Source organism: Lutra lutra, chromosome 11 (genome assembly GCF_902655055.1).
Source record: "Lutra lutra chromosome 11, mLutLut1.2, whole genome shotgun sequence".
Lineage (NCBI taxonomy): Eukaryota > Metazoa > Chordata > Mammalia > Carnivora > Mustelidae > Lutra > Lutra lutra.
In genome coordinates this window covers 26,689,553-26,708,774 of record NC_062288.1, presented here as the reverse complement: position 1 = coordinate 26,708,774, position 19,222 = coordinate 26,689,553, and the positions used below count along the sequence as shown (strand labels likewise).

The following is a 19,222-nucleotide window of genomic DNA, read 5'->3' as shown; positions in this document are numbered from 1 at the left end:
AAAGGAGACTCTTTGGATAGAAAAAAATGAGGATATTAGAGACATTACAAAAAAAATATATTGATACACTTATATATTGCAAAGTGATTTGCGGTGCTGGGTAACACCTCCCTATCACCTCACATGATTGTCATTTCTCTTTTGTGGGGAGACCATTTAAGATACCATTTCTTAGTGACTTCCAAGTAGGTAATATATTACTAACTATACTCACCATGCTGTTCCTCTAGAACTTACTCATCTTTTGAATGGACGTTTGTACCCTTTGGCCAACCTCACTCTGTAATTTCTCCCCCCACCCCAGGCCACCATCATTCTACTCTCTGTGAGTACAGCTTCCTTAGATTCCACATGTAAGAGAGATCATATAATATTTATTGTTATCTGTCTGACATTTTCACCTAGCATTGCCCAGAGAAGTGTATCAAATTAATGCATTGTTATATCTGAATTATATCTGATAATATAATAAAATAAATGAATTTGGTGACAGACAAAGGTGTAAATTAAGATGACTATAATGTTTAGTTTGAGTGGATATGAGAATGTTGGCACTGTATGCTGAAAAAAAATACCAGAAGGATTTTTATTTGAGGAGTAAACTGGTAAGTTTGGTTTAGAACAGTAATCTCACACACACACACACACACACACACACACACACACACACACAATATTATCCTGAAATTCGCAATTGATCCTGATTCACAGAGATTCAGTAGGCTTATTTTAATAGCCTTTTGTATAGCCTCATCTCTCACCCCTCTTACCTAAACCTGTCTTGTTTTTCACACATAAGGGTTGTAATAGTTGATTTTGTAATAGTTGATTTTGCAATCAACTATGGATTCAGTCAAGCTTAAATTAAGTGATTTATTTTATTGCTGACAGGAAAGAGTAGTTAGATACTAATATGAACCTGGAAGTTGCTTGTAAACCTGGATGGTAGATTACACTGTATATGAAATATGAGAATAAGTCTTGCTAAAAAGCTTCAGTTCTTTTTAACGTCTGAAGGAGCTCTCTCATTCTGTTCTTTTTTCTTTTACACATTGTTCCATTTCTATGCCTCATGCCACCCATTTTTATATACATAGGAACATCTTTGCTGTGTAATTCATTTTATGTTCACTATATTTTATGGAGGAAAAATTAACATCTTTGTCACAAATTCAGGCACCTTTCTAAGCACTTCTGTTAGCTATGCCAAATAAAGTAAGGAACGTATTATCAACATTGTCTAAGAGGTATTGACTTACAAAAAACAGGTAACTTGTTTTTGTAGAATCAAAATTTTTTTTGCTTTTATGAATATATCAATATTATCTCATTGGATTTGTTTGCTTACCAAATGGGAAACTTCTTCTGTCAGAGTTCTCATTTTTCTCTATGTAGCACATACCTGAAATGATTCTTCAGTAAATCTTCATCTTTCTAGGACTTGTGTTTTCAAGCTTATTTCTGAGCCACAGCTAATAACTACTTAGGGGCCATCTAAATGCGTATGTCTTTGTGCACTATTTACTGAATATTCCACTTAACTACACAACGTGTTTGTCGTCTGCTGCTCCTGCTGACAGACAGATAACCCTTTATGTTCAATGAAAATGTTTTCCGTATTGCTTTTCTGGCATCGGTAGAATTACCAGCAAATCATTTTGCAATAATGCTTTTGTTTTTCGAACTACAGGGATTTATCCTTGGATATGATACAGTCTGTCTGTATGTGAGTTAGTGCTGCTCATTTATCTCTAAGTTAGAGATGTTCTGGACATACTACCCCAGTGATTTCAACGGCACTCTCAAGTCAAAACAGGGATATGTGGACATCAAACCTCATGGTTCAGTAGCTAAATTAAAATCCCCCCAAAATTGCATTAATTGAATCAATATAGTCAAGTATGGGTTGCAAGTTGGTAAAGTGGTAAGAACAAGCAAATGGCCTGTTGCCGAAGAAACCAAACTATTCTAAGAATTCAAATACTAGAAGGAGTGAATTTTGCTCTGGAGAAGTTCACAGGTGAGAGAAAAAATTATGAACATGTTAGATTAAAATGCAGTGCCAAGAGATAGCGGATAAGTAGATTAACAAGTTAGAAACCCAGTTTAGGTTATCAGTTCTCAAGTCAAATTATACATTCTTGGAATTGTTGACTTAATGACATCTGGCTCCCTGACTGCAGAGTTCGGATCGTCCGAAGACCTTAACCCAATGTGCATCTCTGGTTTTACTTACTACCTGGTTCAATCTTGATCACGTACTCCTACATTGCCCCTTTCTCTCCTTTTGTTTGTTTTATTTTTTATAACCTATTTTCAGATCTTCTCAGTGTTTCAATATCAGAGCTCCATCCCTGGTCATAGGTATCTTACCTGTCATTTACATAGAATACAAGCACCACCTTTCATGTGAAAGCTTTCCCCTAAAGCAATCTTTTTTTTACTTTTTCTCAGAGAAATTGTTTTTCACTGATATTATAATAGCCATCAAATTTTATCTTCCTTCCAAATAAAGTCTGTATATATTCTTTATAAAAAGCATTGCAGTGTTAGCAACTGCTGGTAGTGATAGCTGGGGTGTGTGCATGTGTGCGTGTTTGTGTGGGCGTGCGGGTATGTCTGTGTGGGCATGCATGTGTGTGTTTGTGTGTATACTTCCCATATCACCTATGACAATGCCTTGTGTATAGTGAATAATAGGTGTTAAATTAAGCTGGACAGATTAACATAACAGCTACTTCAGCTGAAAACAAGTTTATCCAAGTAGAATTTAAGAGAATTATTTCTAAATAAAGTGAAACAAGGGCAAAGCACAGATGGAAACTGACAAGAAACTCATTGTTGCAATTTTCTAGCCCTGTGCCTATACCCCTTTCCCATCCTACTCCCCTTAATCTATGCCAGTGTTCTCCATGGGATTTCTGGAATGACCTCATGTAGTCCTTTTTTAGATGCCCAGGAAATTTTTATTGACTCTATGACAGCAGCCTGCATCATTGGCAATGGAGTAGGATGGGAAATGATAGAACGTTCCAAGCCCTAGTAATAGGAACGTGCTTGTAGGCAGTGAAAATCTCAGCACATCGTCTATTCTATTTAAAACCTCTCTCTATAAGTAGTTCCAGTGACCCAATGATACTGTTTTCTAACATTCACATATGAATTGCCTATTATGTGCCAACTTTTTAAGTGTTGTGTGTGTAAATCATTGACTCTTATCTATAACCCTTGGAAGTGGGAAATAGGCATCCTTCCTCTCATTTTACTGAAAAAGGCTCAGTAATTCAAGCAATGAAAAATTTAGGTAGACTAGCACCAAGCTGATTTCTGAAGTTCTACACTGGGCTGTTACCAATCAGACAAGAACATGTAAAGAAGAGACAAGAGGATAGACTCTTCCTATGAGCATTGGTTCCAGTGGAATGGCTTCCTTCTGCCAGTTTTGCCTTCTGCCTCTGCATCTCCTCAGTGGCTCTGTGCCATCAAGCTTCAGTCATTCAGCATTTGAAAACTTGGGAATGAAAATTGTTGCTTTTCAGACCCATGTGTGCCCCTAAATTCAGTAATGATAGATGAAAGATAAGACATGAAAATGAACTAGGTTTTAGTAATATCAGCATCTAAGCAATAAGCTTTTGCTTCGGGGCCAAAATAACACAGTCCTAAGAAGATAGAGGAATGTCAGAAAGAAATAGTGAAGGAGATTTCCGACACTCTGGGAAGTGTTCACTTAATTCCTTTACATTTAGCTCTGTATAATGGGGTAGAGTTCTGACCCCTATCAGATTATTGGTTCAGTTAAATTAAACAATGGCTAACATGACAGAGACTACATATATTTCTCTCAGGTAAAACTCTTACCTTAATGGTAGATTAGTTGTAGAGCAAATGTGGTCCCATCTGTGTGCCATTCTTTGGGTTGTTGTCCCCATCTGTATGACCAAAACTGGATCGACACTTATCATATTTATCGTTAAGGTGAAAAAGAAGGGGAAAATTAGTGAAAGGCAAACAGCATGACCAAAGAGTTGTACATGTGTTGCTTTTCAAATGCTGTTGATGGGAATTTCATCACATGGCCCCACTGTGGCAAAAGAGACTGAGAAATACAGTTTCTAGTACGTAATCACCTAAAACTTGGGAGGTACTATTACTAGGAGGATGGAGAAGAGTATTTTAAAGCCCACAGACTGTTTCTTTGGTCATCCGAATATCTGTGCCTAAGTTTTTCCCCCCGACATGTAGAACACACTCACCATCTTTCCATAGAAGATGATCCAACATCCCACCAAGTTAGTACATCCAGATAAAAATCCAGGATCTCCAGGGAACATGCAATACTTTCCATCATGTTGATACAACTTTTCCTAATTTACTGTTTCTAATACAGCAGAATACCAGTTACTCTTTTTTTCCCCCCGTTTCCATTATTGCCCAGGTATCTTCTATGCAATGATACTGTCTTCTGGATGATCATAATAAAAAGTGTCATTTGAAAAAAGAGTAGGAAGTACACGGCAGTCACAGGTTTAGGTTACCTATCACAATTCCTTGGGTAAGAAACACAAAGACCGCCTACTCTTGGATAAAGAAGATTTCTTGATTAGCCCATTGGTTTCCTTTGGGAGTAACCCTTTTGTTTGTAGCCCTCTCTGGCAGGTCCGAAGAGGGATGTGCTTGGGGCTAAACAGCTTTCCTATCTTGCTATTTCTGCAGAAGTTTTTGAGCCCAGATACTGCTTTTGGGTTCAAAACGGGGACAAGATTTCTGCAGTCTAGACTTGTAGTTGCATTGGTAACACAAACAGCATCAAAAACAATACAGAGTTGGCTTCTACTTATTTTCTTCTAGTCAGTTTCTTGTGCTAGCAATCTCAGTCCTAAGATTTAGTCTAGAAGTCAAGCTTTAAAAAAAAAAGAGAACACAGTGGGGAGGGGCAAAAGGACAGAAAATCTTCAGTAGAATCTCCACTGAGCACAGAGCACAAGGCAGGGCTCTGTCCCATGACCATGAGGTCCTGACCTGAGCCGGAATCAAGGGTCAGACACCTAGGGGCCTGAATCAAGAAATCATTCTTTTTTTTAATCAGAACTTTTTTTTTTTTTTGTCAGAGATCAGAAGTAGGCAGAGAGAGAGGAGGAAGCAGGCTCCCCGTGGAGCAGAGAGCCTGATGCAGAGCTCGATCCCAGGACCCTGGGATCATGACCTGAGCCGAAGGCAGAGGCTTTAACCCACTGAGCCACCCAGGCGCCCCAAGAAATCATTCTTAAATCCGACATCTTTTTTATACTTAACTGAGTTCTGAACTTAGCCCATCTTCATCTCTCATTTTAGAGGTCGTTTACTCAAAACGTCACTGACAACAGAAAACTCATGTTAGAGTAGTGGACATTACTTATATTTTAGTTGTCCATCTGTACCTATGGCCAAGGTTGCTAGCTGCCTGCCAAAATTGTGTCTTCTCATTCCATTGTGAATTTTTGCCTTTGCAAATGACACCCCACCAGGCACTATACTTGTCAGACCTCCTTTGTATCTATCTAGCACCAGTAGTATGAGTGGAAGTAAGAGGTCTCCGTTCAAACCTGTGATTGTTAGGACGTGGTGTGCCCTCTCCACACTTCCTGAGAGACTTTAGAAACCTGACGCTGAAAAAGACAAAAGCGCTACCAGCTCTAGGTCATTGAATACCATCTTGTAGCAGTATCTGTGCCCCTGGGGCTAGTAATATATCGCTTAGACTTCATATGAGTAAGAAATAAACTTTGTGCTAATAAACAGGAGATTTGAGATTGTTCATTAAGTTATTTTGTATTACTGTAGCAGATAGAGAATCCTTTCCGTATCTTGAGTATTTCCCAGGTTGAAAGTTTTACTGGAGAGCAGAGCCCAGCTTGTAACACAGAATCTGAAAAGACCAGCTATTTGCCCTTCTAGATTCTCTGGCATTTTTGTGTGGGTGCATAACCCTCAGTCTGTTATTGAGACTCATCCTGGACCTTGATATAGGAGCCATGATATGAATTAGGGAATGTGGAGAATTCATTTTGGGACAGTAGTATTTGGGCAGCAACACTGAGATTCCTGGAAATCTTGTGAACTATATGGTACACATTTATTGAATTAATTTGGGTTTAACAACAGTCCAAATTCATTATCATGGCTAAGAATTCAGAACTATCACTAATAATCCATAAGAGATGACCGAGGTGAGCTGAAAGTAATGATCCACATAATACCAATTAGATCCAGCCGGTAGGACCAGGGTTGGGTTTTAAAGGCATTTTTGAGTATGTGAAGTTTACTTTTTTGTATGTGACCAAAAATGCAAAATCTGTTAGAGTTAGAAAAATGTTGTTGAACTCATTAATGGGAAATGCAGTTAGCTGTCATTTGAAGTGGTGTTTCTTTCTACCAAGAGAATCAGCCCTCAATTCATCATTACATGCTTTATTATTTCCTAGAAGCTGACATGAAAAACTGTACTCTTATTATTATTAGGGCATTTTAACCAGAAAATGGTTCTACAATCTGCATAGTTTCTCAAGAATATTTCTGTAACCTATATTTCAGTATTCTGTGTAATCGTACATTTAAGTACCTTTTGAAATCAGTGATTCAGTAACTAGCATAGCTCTCCTCAAGTATCATGTGAAATAGAATTGTAGTCCAATAGACTTAGCCAGAGACGTGTCCGCAGTTCATTTTTTTTTTTAAGATTTTATTTATTTATTTGACAGAGATTACAAGTAGGCAGAAAGGCAGGCAGAGAGAGAGGAGGAAGCAGGCTCCCCGCTGAGCAGAGAGCCCGATGTGGGGCTCGATCCCAGGACTCTGAGATCATGACCTGAGCCGAAGGCAGAGGCTTTAATCCACTGAGCCACCCAGGCGCCCCCGCAGTTCATTTTTGATCAGAGAAAACATTCTCATAACCAGTCGTTCTCACTGTTAACAGTGGCAGTCAGAAATAACATGCCCACTTTTTGGACTCCCCTCCTTTTCTCCTGTCATCCCAAAATCTTAATGGAAAGCAAATGGGACATCTACAATGACCTGAGCCAAAGGCAGACATTTAACCCACTGAGCCACTTACCACCCCGCCCCCCACCCTGAGATCCAGATCTTATAGGAGACACTTCCATGCCCACCAAATGACCAGAAGTCGCTATGATGTCTTGCTAGAATGGTTTGCTGGTAATTCATCCTTTAGGGTCCAAAATGTCTCCTTGACAGCAGTCTACTAGAAAAGTAGTCCAGGAGTACTGCTGGCCATTTTTTTCTGGAGAGTCTGAGAGTGCTCCAAGACCTACCCAAGTTGTAATAGTGGGGCTGTGGAGAATACAAGGCACTGTCTGAAGCCAGACACCAGGAAAACCTCCCATGGCTGGAGAGCCTTTGAGCAAACGAATCAGAAACAGGAAGCAAAACCCCTTTTCTCATTGAGTGTCTCTCATTCATCACCTGCTGACAAAGCTTAAAATTATGCTACTTGCTGAGCAAAAAATATTTAAAGAGCCCAGATCCATTTTCATAGAGCAAGATAAATGGGTGAATTTGAAGCTGAGAGGCAGTAAATGTATACAACCATCAAAACGTACTGAAAGGATATCATTCATTTGAATTTGTAGTTATCACCTAGACCGTGGCTTGGGGAGTCAGATATTATAGAGGACTAGTTGAACGTGAACTGGCATGTCTCCCACATGCTTGTTGCTTTATTCCAGGGCTCCCACAAAAAGAAAAAGGGAAATGTTACCTCACTGGCTCTAAGTTTTTGCAAGTGCAGATTGTAGGAATAACAGTAATTTTATCATTTCATTTTCATTGACTGTATTGTAAATGGTTGTTGGAAGAGGGCTATATTTAAACTGTTTTATATAAATGTGCTTTAAAATGAATGTCATTTTATTTTTTTAAAGATTTTATTTATTTACTTGACAGAGATCACAAGTAGGCGGAGAGGCCAGCGGGGGGTAGGGAGGGTGGGAAACAGGCTCCCCGCTGAGCAGAGAGCCCCATGTGGGGCTCTATCCCAGGACCCTGAGATCATGAGCTGAGCCGAAGGCAGAGGCTTTAACCCACTGAGCCACCCAGGTGCCCCTGAATGTCATTTTATAATATAGTTACTAATGAGAAGGAAATTTTGTAGGTAAGGAAAGACTCAGAAGTTATCTATTTTTTGACATAACCTAATTGGCCAAATTATTGTACTTGGCTGATAAACCTGATTCACGGTACAGTTTTCCATAATTTTCATACTTTTCAGCAGGGAAAAGGGCAAAATAGATTGGGAGACATAAGTCATGTAAATTATTATAGGAATTTTCCTAAGAGCCATATGTTCAAGGAGAGGACTTCTTCAGCGTAAAATGATCATCTGATTTATCAGCTTTTATTACTATCCATTAGGTCTAAGGAATGTGTGTGTGTGTGTGTGTGTGTGTGTGTGTAAAGCATTTAATTTTAATTAAAGTGTAGATTTGGTTAGAATAAGTGTAAATTAATTGCATTTAAGAGCAATGCAGTTAACATTATTTTTCTGATGATTGCAAAATGATAAAGGCTCTGAAACTAACACAAGATTCTTGAATTTATACTTGAATTACCTCAAATCATTCAAATAAATTTAAGAAAAAGACTTTTCCATGGGTTTATTTTAATTTTACTTTAACTTTTTAATTATAATCACAAATGTTCTGGCCATCATTGAATATGTGAAGACTAAGATTAAAGAAATCATGCCTTCATGTAAATAACAATTCAAGAGAAGATAATAAAAGTATAAGGATCAAATAATTGAACGTATAATTTCCATTAGTGGCAGGTAATTTTTCTTTTAAGGTAAATTTTGGTGTTAGTAGAGAGGAGGTAAGTTGTATAACCTCTGGACACCCGATAAAGCATGTAAAGTTAGCATCCAGAAAATCCCTATGTGTACAAGTTAGTTATGAAATAATGTGAAAAAAGAAAATTGACTTCTGTTAACTTTTTTATACTGCTGCGTTTTTTGCCATTTAAAAAAAGGCTATGAGTTATATACATTGAAACGCCCGTTTTAACTATTGCTGTGGAATGTTTCAGTGGAGTTTTATGAATTTTAAAAATATCTTTCTAGATCATATCTACTATGTTGATTTCATTTCTCTGTTTTTAACTTAATTTCTTTCTTGTAGCTTCTCCATGGGTTGATAACAGTAGAACTCCAAACAAGATTGATCTTTATGATGTACGCAGAAGACCATGGTAAGAATTTTTAGGTAGCTGTGAAAAAATGAACTAGACAAAAGAAGGTCACATTTTTTTGTGAAAAAGTTGAAAGGATTTCCATTTTAGAATGAATATTGTCTAATTATTTCAAAGAGCTAGTGACTTTTTTTTCCCCAGCTAATAAATAAATACAGTTAAAATTCAAGATAGTGAGTTCAAGTGAGCAATAATAGTGAAAATTGTTGAGATGACTTATCAAGTGATTACAAATGGACTAGTTTTTTAAGTTTTATATTCAGTGTGCCTCTCTAAATCTCTTTTAGCTAGCAGGGGTTTCTATTGAAAAGCTCCCAGTTTGCTTGGAGTAGAGCTTTAATGAAGTGTCTCGATAGAGTAGAAGGTGGTTTGCCTCTGGCAGTGAACTAATGAGAACTGGCCCCAAGGTATGAGTGCCCCTAGTCATGGTCACATAGCTTAGGTTTCATTCTCCCAAAAGGAAAGCTGCTTTGTTCCTCACTACTAAAGCAACTCTTCTCCTAACATGTACCTCGAAAAATAGCAAATAGCTCACAATTGCACTCACTGGGAAACAACTATTAAACTCACACGTTTTTATTTCCATTTTTAAAAAATGTATTTAATGTGAGGATTGATCTTTTTTTAAATGGGTTCACATTTTGTACAGTACACTGCTTTGTAACCTGTTCTTTCATATCAATACCTTTGAGTGCTTACGCATGAGAGACATGCTTAATGTCATTTTAGAATGATTATATGGTAACTTATTTTGAAAATCCCCTACTATATTGGACATTTAGATTATTTCTAACTACTTGTGAGGGTTTAAACAAATTCCAAGATGCATGATGATTGAATCGAAGAAATATATTTACGACTTTTAAAATGTCCTGTTAACCATTTCAGTAGCGATTTACGTGAACACCGGCCACGAATGATAGTACCAGATATTATTAATCCACGTAATATTCTTGTTAATATTTTTCCAGGTCTGGTGGCCCTGGAGTTACGGGTTGTTGAATGGAGGCCGAGACTGGGATATCACATAGATCACATAGATTGGGTTTAGGAACTGTTGTTTTGGGGGGGACCTTAGAAGCAAGGTGCCAGCCTACTAGCCTATCCTCTCATATTCCAATGGACCATTGCAGATGCTGAACATGAACTAGATTTGCCTTTCATTGGAATATCCTGGCAAACCTACCGCTTTCACCTTCTTACAGAGAAATGGACTTGGGTGCACGTTATACACTCTGTTTCATGAACACGTAGTCCTGAGTAGATACTCACTGTTTTGGATGTTGTCTAAAAACAAATTGGCAGGTTTTCCACAGGCTTCTGAGAAGTTAGATTCAGTCTTGGGCAGAGAGGCCTCAAAGATAACTAAAATGTTGAGTTCAGGTTTAGCTCTTCCTGTTGGATAAATCAGAACAGCCGTCCCCACCGCCCCGCTTCCCCGCCAATCAGGTTGTGGCTGAGCAGCATGAACTTTGGGGGATCACTCACCTGCAATTCAGTTTATCACTACAGTTGGGCTGGGGTCAATGTGAGAATCCATGTTTTGAACTGGTTCTCCAGGTGATTCTCAGACACTAAAGTTCTGAGAGGCATCACCTGAAACTCTTGGTAATGTTATACGTTACTCTGTTTTCAATCACTTTATCATCACTTTGTATTACCCCTTAGTATTTCTTCTCTGTTGATAGTTGTTTTCTCACATTCCTAGGCCACCTAGTTCTTGCTATGTTTATTTTCTGCATTGAGAAATAGGATATAATCTTTAAATTCCTTAGAGTGAGTTTTAAACCCCATGGTCAATAAACTGGAGTTTAGGATATATGTGTGTGTGTGTGTGTGTGTGTGTGTGTATACACACACATATGTGTATATATGTATATGTGTACGTGTGTGTGTGTATATATGTATATGTATACATATATGTATACATATATATTTTTTTTTCATATCCAGGAGGTAATTTCTTTTGCTTCTAATATTAGAACACATCTCTTGATCTCTTGTTTTATCTGTGAAACATATTCTGCCTCTGACATCTCTATTATGTTAAATGGAGCTTTTTAAAAATTGACATTGTAGAACTGTGAATGAAAACACGTTGCCTACTGAGATGCTTGAAAAAAATACCTGATCTAAAAAAAATCAGTGAATACCAATTCAAAACATATCAATGTTTAATAGTTTTCAAGAAAAAAGGTATTCATATGGTCTTTGTTTCAGGTACATCCAAGGAGCTGCATCGCCTAAGGACATGCTTATCCTGGTTGATGTGTGAGTAGTTAAATATTCTCTCTATATATACTGAAAATTTAGGGAAGATAGGAAGATAACAGTAATATGTTGGAAGTAGGTTGGGTTAAAAAAAAAAAAAAAGCAAAGAGAAATTATGATGACTTTATATCCAGGGAAAAAAGCCATATCAAGATAGTAACAAAACAAAAATTATCTTACAGAAAATAAGAATCTACATTGGAATTGAAAATTATGGCATATTTTTAATGTTAGAGCTTTTTGAAAAATTATTCTTTTATTTCAAATTTTTGCTTTACATTTTAAACAGGATAAAGTATTTGGTTGCTAAAACTTAGCAGTTCCTGCTACCAAAAAAAAAAATAAAAAAAAGTTGGCATTTAGCTACTAATGATTCACATAATTTGTAGGAATTTAGCCACAAAATAGGTAAATATCAAATATATTAAAGGCCAATACTGGGACTTTTTAAAGGGAAATGCTGGTATACAGGAAGGAATAGCATGAGTTTTTGTATTAGTCATTTTATTTTTTTACATCCCTTCGAGTTAAGGGGTATGTGTGTATAATTTTCTAATAAAATTTAAGATGAAATTGTAGAATATAGAAAATAATAAGTTTTTAAGAGCAATGCCAAGGAGTTAAAAACAAGAGGTATAAAATGCTTATTTTCCTTGAGAGAAAAAGTTAAATCTTCTTAAGTTCTTTGTCATACTGGAAGAAACAGAATCCAATGTTTTGTAGATAGCTAAATCCATATCACAAGCTAATATCATCATTTGAAAACATTTAAAAAATGATCTGAAATAAACAAGTTAAAAACATATCACTTAGCCTGAGAAAGAGAAGATAAAGGAATTCAACATGTTAACTTACATGTTAATTCCCATTTCATTTCTTAAAATATATGTAAATCAGAACATATTTTAATTAAATTATTATGGAGTTATATGCTAATCTTTGATATTCTTCTTAAGTATAAACCTAAGTGGTGATTCAATATGTTATAATCTTTTTGGATATGTGATAATTCCCAGAAATAATTCTTCATATTAAAATCTTTAGAATCCACATGTGTATTAGAAGATTAAAAATGCATATCAAGTTCAAATAGCATTTTTAAAAATTATTTCAACAAACATGTATGGAAGGTCTCCTTTATACAAAGTGATAATGTAGAGACAACGATGATTAAGATGTCTCTCAAAGATAATTCAAGTGTATTATTGAAACTTAACCATATTCCCAAGTAACTAAAATAATTGTAGAAGGTGATAGATGTAAAGTATGACCCAGTACTAAGAGTCCATAGGGAATAACACTCTGACTGAAAGTGTCAGAAAAAACTTAACACTAAGGAAGTAAAATTAGAATTGATTTCACAAGGTGGGCATGGGAGAGGAGAGGAAAGAGAATGGAATTTCCAATGGAAGAATTGACAGGAGCGAAGTGACATAGGTGAAAACATTTGGGGGCACTGTATTGAGCAGAAGAAGGAAGGAAGGAAGGAAGGAAGGGAGGGAGGGAGGGAGGGAATGAAAGTCTTTGAATACAGGGCTCTTGTGATCACTGGCTAGTTAGTAGGTAACTATGAACTATTAACAGTATTAGCTCAAGATGTGTTTCTAGAATTTTCACCTGTTTGCATGGCGAGGAATAGAGGCTAAGAGTTGGATGGAGTGGCTGTTACCCAAGCTCAGGGTCTTCAGGTAAGACACACCTGACACAGGGTGGAGAGAAGATGGAGAAGAGGCCACCTCTTTGGGAACTGAGAAATGGAATGAAAAATAGAGGTTGTCCAAAAGAGTGAGAAAGTTGAGAGGAAGGAGGAAATTGGATGACTGAAATCCAGCCAGATTGGTACCAAGATCATTAATAGGGAAAAAAAATATGTGTGGGAGTAGTTTGCCATTCTGTATATTGACCCTGTAGTTGTTTAACAAAGCCAGAAGTCTAAAAGTGGGGAAAAGTTGAGAGCTCTAGAGATAAAGAAGGGTGAGTTCGTTGTCTAGAGGTGAGTCTCACAGTGAGATGAGGTCGCCAAGGATCCGTAGAATATGTAGAGACCAGAGAAATAAGGACTAGAACCCTTCAACCTGGCTAACAGAGCTGGTATTCGGTTTATCTATTTCTTCAATAAGTAAATATGTCATGAGTATCCATAATTTCTTAAAATCATCCCTGGACATGCAATTTTCATCGTTAGAGTTAGAAATGTATACATTCTGTTGCTGATAGGACTTACAATATATTTCTACTCCATCAGAAATGTGACTCTCTTTACTAATTTTTGAAGGTAAAATTACTTAAATATTATATAAATGACCTAGAGTTAGTGGGAAAGTCTCCTATTGTTAGGATGTGTGGTGTTGCTTCAGTATGTGGTCATGGACCCATTGTTTTATAGGAGTGGAAGTGTCAGCGGATTGACACTTAAACTGATCCGAACATCTGTCTCCGAAATGTTGGAAACCCTCTCAGATGACGATTTCGTGAATGTGGCTTCAGTAAGTATAAGTTGACTGCATTTTTGTGGAATTAATTCTGCAATTTCTATCTCCCCCTGATTTTAAATATTTTATAGTGTTTTATCACTGATAGGCTGAGGTAGGTCTGATCTATTATAAAGCTGTCTTACTGAGCAGTCCTCTGCTTGTTGCTAATTCTCCTATGCTTCCATGCCAAGGTCCTTTTTGAGTGTCTAAGGCTTTTGCCATGAGTGAAGTAATTGAAGTAATAATGAAGAAAAAAAACATGGCAGATAATTCTTCCCTCACACCAAGGAGCTTAAACAGGTGACATGAACCCTGTACTTGCTGTTATCACTGTAACTCCTAATAAGTAGCAACTTGGCAGTATCATTAGATGGCAATTTTCTCTTCATTATAAAACTCAATTTTTCACACTGGACATGTATCCATAATGTATTATTTTTTTTTAAACTGAAGTATAATTACGCTACACAGTGTTATGTTAGTTGCAGGTGTACAACATATTGATTCAACAATTCTATATGTTATCACAATGATACGTGTTGTCACCATCTGTCACCGTACAATTTTATTAAAATATTGTTAACTATATTCCCTATTCTGTACTTTTCATTTCTGTGACCTTTTTATTTTATAATAGGAAGTTTGTCCCTCTTAATCCCCTTTATTTTACCCATTTCCCCCTACCGACCTCCCTTCTGGCAACACTGGTTTGTTCTTTGTATTTAAGAGTCTCTTCGGTGTTTGTTCATTTGTTTTGTTTTTTAGATTCCACATACAAGTAAAATTATATGGTATTTTTTTTTCTCCACCTGACATTTCACTTAGCATAATACTTTCTAGGTCTACCCATGTTGTCCCAAATGGCAAGATTTTTTGTGGGAGGGGAGGGCTGAGTCATATTCCAGTGTGTGTATCTCACTCTGTCTTTATCCATTCATCCTTTGGTTGATACTTGGGTGTCACTTCCATATCTAGCTTATAATAAATAATGTTGCAGTAAACATAGGGGTACATAGGTCTTTTTGAATTAGTGCTTTTATATACTTTGGGTAAATACCTAGTATTGGAATTACGGGATCATGTAGTATTTCTGTTTTTAATTTTTTGAGGAATGTCCATGTTATTTTCCACAGTGCCTGCACCAATTTACGTTCTCAGCAGTAGCGCATGAAAGTTTCTTTTTCTCCACATCCTCCCCAACTCTTGTTTTTTTTGTTTTTTTGTTTTTTGTCTTTTTCACATTAGCCACTCTGACAGGTCTAAGGCAATATCTGATTGTGGTTTTGATATGTATTCCCTGATGATGAGTAAAGTTGAGCATCTTTTCATGTGTCTGTTGGCTGTCTCTCTGTCTTCTTTGGAAAAATATATTCAGGGCCTCTGCCCATTATTTATTGGGTTGTTTTTTGTATTTTTGGTGGGGGAGGTTTTTGAGTTACAGGAGTTATATATTTTGGGTATTAACCTCTTACTGGATATATCATTTGCAGATATCTTCAACCATTTAGTAGGTTGCTTCTTTTGTTTTGTTTCTGTTTTCTTTGTTTTGCAGAAGCCTCTTATTTTGATGTAGTCCCAATAGTTGATTGTCTTAGGAGCTATATCTAGGAAAATGTTGCTATGGCTAATGTCAGAGAAGTGACTGCCTGGTTTCAGATCTCACAGTTAGCTCTTGAACCCATTTTGGGTTTATTTGCATATGGTGTGAGAAGATGGTCCAGTTTCATTCTTTTGCATGTGGCTGTCCAGTTTTCTTTTTTTTTTTTTTTTTTTTTTTATAAAGATTTTTATTTATTTATTTCACAGAGAGAGATCACAAGTAGGCAGAGAGGCAGGCAGAGAGAGAGAGAGAGAGAGAGAGGAGGAAGCAGGTTCTCCGCTGAGCAGAGAGCCTGATGTGGGACTCGATCCCAGGACCCTGAGATCATGACCTGAGCCGAAGGCAGCGGCTTAACCCACCGAGCCACCCAGGCGCCCGCTGTCCAGTTTTCTTAACACTGTTTGTTGGAGAGACCATCTTTGCTCCATTGTATATTCTTGCCTCTTTTGTCGTTGATTTATTTCTGGAGTCTGTTCTGTTCTATTGATCCATGTGTCTCTTTTCCATTGATCTATGTGTCTGTACCATAGTGTTCTGATTACTTTGTAGTGTATCTTGAAATACAGGATTGTGGTATCTCCAGATTGGTTCTTCTTTCTCAAGATTGCTTTCGCTTTTCAGGGTCTTTTGTGATTCCATATAAATCTTAGTGTTATTTTTTCCATCTTTGTGGAAAATGCCACTGGTAATATGTATCCTAATGATGTATTAATAATGATAATAATGTATTATGTTTTCAAAGTATTGTTAATATAAGAACTGATATGTCAATGTGCTTTTTAAAAGATCTTATTTCCAAAGAACCATAGTAGACCTTCCTACTCATAGGTAAAGGAGGTCAAACTCTAAAGCAAATAAAACAGACTAAATGAATGTTAGCACATCTCAGAATTTAAGCAAGATATTTCATGATCATTTATTGATATATAATTCACATTTGAAGTGGTTATATGCACAGAGATGAAAATGAGCAATTTGTGGTGACGTCATTTTGTATTGAACATAAAAGAAGAGATTTGTCTTTGAAACCCCTTGGGAGGATGAAGTTAAAGCAACTTCCTTCACTGGAAGGGCATCCTTAGGAAGGAAGTAGTCAAGAGAACCAAGTATCATCTCTCTGTTAGCCTGAACTCCAGGTAACTGGATGTATGATGTTTACGAAAAGGAAGGGGATTTATAACTAAAATGCTTTTCGCAGGATATCACTGGCTGAAGGTAGCTGTAGAACCCAAGATCAATGAGGCAAGACTTTGTAAAAATGTTCCATAGGTGATACATGCAAGGAAGTCTGCAAACCTCCTTTGGAGACTTCTTCTCTTCTGGGCCACATGTGTGTCTCCACCACAGTGAGGCACGACCTGGTGTTTTAGTTTCCTAAGGCTGCCGTAACAGAATGAGACAGACTGGGTAGCTCAAACTATAGAAAGGTATTTTTTCATGGTTCTGTAGGCTGGAACTCCAAGGTCAAGGTGCTGGCAGGGTCAGTTTCTCCTGCCGCCTCCTTCCTTGGCTGACAGATGGCTGCCTGTTGCCGCGTCTTTAGATGGTGATCTGTCTCTCCGTGTACATCCCTGGTGTCTCTTCTTATATGGACACCAGTCCTAGTAGATGCTGTCCTTATCCTAATAGCCTAATTATAACCTAACCACCTCTTCGAAGACCTTATCCTTGGATACTGTTACATTCTGAGGTACTAGGGGTTCGGACTTCAAAGTATGAATTTGAAGGGATGCGATCCAGCCCATAATCTCTGGGGACCCACTGTCAATGTCCAGATCTTGCTCTGCTTTACCCGAACCTTCACAATCCTTTAGCTTGACTGTATCCTTGATATTATTTCATAAAGCTTGATACTGCCTAAGATCTGATTCGTCCCATTCTTATTTTATACTCTGCTCTCTACGTTTGCTCAGCACCTAACAAAATGTGAACAGGTAAAATGTAATCTCTCAAATGATCAGAAAGGTAGTTATTTAGGTTCACTTGTACATAAACGTATCATTTATCACAAAACCTAACAAAAGAGAAAATTGTAAAAACATTAAATTCGATATGGATTCAGACTATCTAATAAAATTTATATAAAACCAACAGCTATTAAATATGGTCATTGTCTTAAACTGGCTTCTGCCTGATTCTCACTCATGGATTCAAAGTCTGGTAGTTGATTTGGGACATGATCCCAGGAAACACTACCAGTTAAAGGAGTGTGTGGAATTGAGTCAAGAGAAAGAGGGAGATAACCGATTAAAGGATCTCAACTTCATTTAAAGGAACTTTATCCTACTAAAGAATCCCAGAAGCTGCTTAGAATATGAATTTCAAAGTTATTCTGCCGAAATCCCTAAAGATCTGGGGTTTTATGTACCAGCCTTCCCCATATGTAGGCAGAGTAGATTTTGGCCACAAGAGGGGAAACTGAGACCAAAAGTTGTAGGTAATGGTAGTGAGAAACCTCACCAGTGCCCTCTTTATCCAGTCACTGATCCTTTAAGACAGGTGACTGCTCACAATTAAAACAACAAACCAACCAAAAAGCCCAGCTGAGAATACATCATGAAGGAGGGTTGCTAGCATTAGAACAAAGGTCTGTAATTTATACTTATCTTTTTTCTTCTCTCATACCCTTTCTAATTTCCTGCACATTAACTCTCTGTCAGCAGCTTGATTAGTGAGATGGCCTGAACTTGAAACCCAGAGGCCTGGGAATGCACAGTCTCTGTGTGTGCATTTCACAGTAGCTCCTGAAATTGTCCAGTGTTCACCAAGCACGGAAGGGGCTTGAATGAGTCCTCTGAGTTTTATGCTTGGTTCTGCTTTCCCCACATTATGTAGCAACAGCCTTCAGGATGATCTCCTAGTCAGCTGGAGCTCTGCCAGATTTTTTTTTTTTTTTTTTTGCATATAGTTTTACTGGCTTGAGAAATCCAAAATATCGAGATAGTAGGTATAGATTTAGGTTAAGTGAAATTCTTACTGTGACCCTGGTGGGAGCACCACCTCAGCTTTATACCCCCACGTGGAAAGTAGAACATTTGTGGTCCGTATAGCCTAAAGTTGCAGACACAGGGTGGGCAGATTTCCCAAGTAGCTCACGCTCTGTGGTGGCGAGAGACGCTGCTCCCACATCCATCCCTTAGTTCCCACACTCATGCATTCTGCCTTTTGGGGGCAGAGCCAGTGTGGGGAGGGGCAAGCTGATTTGTAGCATTTGCTAATTTTCATAATATAAATACTCCCACCGTGGCTGATTTCAAGCTACTTATGTGAAGTCAGCCGGCTTTACTGATTCCTGAAAAGTATACTTTTTAAATTAAATTTTTTTTAAATGAGCAGATACAAGCTGGTGCCAGCACATCAATGAACATAGCACCGTAGTCGAGAGTACATTTTATATCTTGAAGGACTACATTTCAATTCAAAGACTGTCATCCCCAAGCTAGAGCCTTCATTGTGCATTTAAGAGACTGCCCCAGTGTTTTATCATGTGGGCAGCTCCTAAGTAGGGCAGTAAATGGTGGCCCCGGTGGATCCCATGTTCATGTGCCCATTATTGGACCTCATTTCCCATAAAAGAGGTTCTTGGTTATGCAGCTGATGCACAACCCCATGGTGATATCCCATGATGCTGAAT

The 19,222-nt window shown here is 37.6% G+C and overlaps 1 protein-coding gene across 9 annotated transcripts in view; it reads left to right on the top strand.

Annotated features, from left to right (window-relative positions):
- Positions 1 to 19,222, top strand: part of CACNA2D1 (calcium voltage-gated channel auxiliary subunit alpha2delta 1) — a 506,784-nt gene that overhangs the window by 375,922 nt on the left and 111,640 nt on the right. For all 9 annotated transcript variants that reach the window (XR_007121393.1, XM_047694238.1, XM_047694237.1 and 6 more), the window contains exons 8-10: positions 9,174 to 9,243; positions 11,464 to 11,514; positions 13,901 to 14,000. Coding sequence is in view for 8 of the 9 variants with exons in the window: in XM_047694238.1 (XP_047550194.1) it covers positions 9,174 to 9,243; positions 11,464 to 11,514; positions 13,901 to 14,000 (221 nt within the window). In the remaining variant the exon portion in view is untranslated. The remainder of the gene's footprint in view (positions 1 to 9,173; positions 9,244 to 11,463; positions 11,515 to 13,900; positions 14,001 to 19,222) is intronic.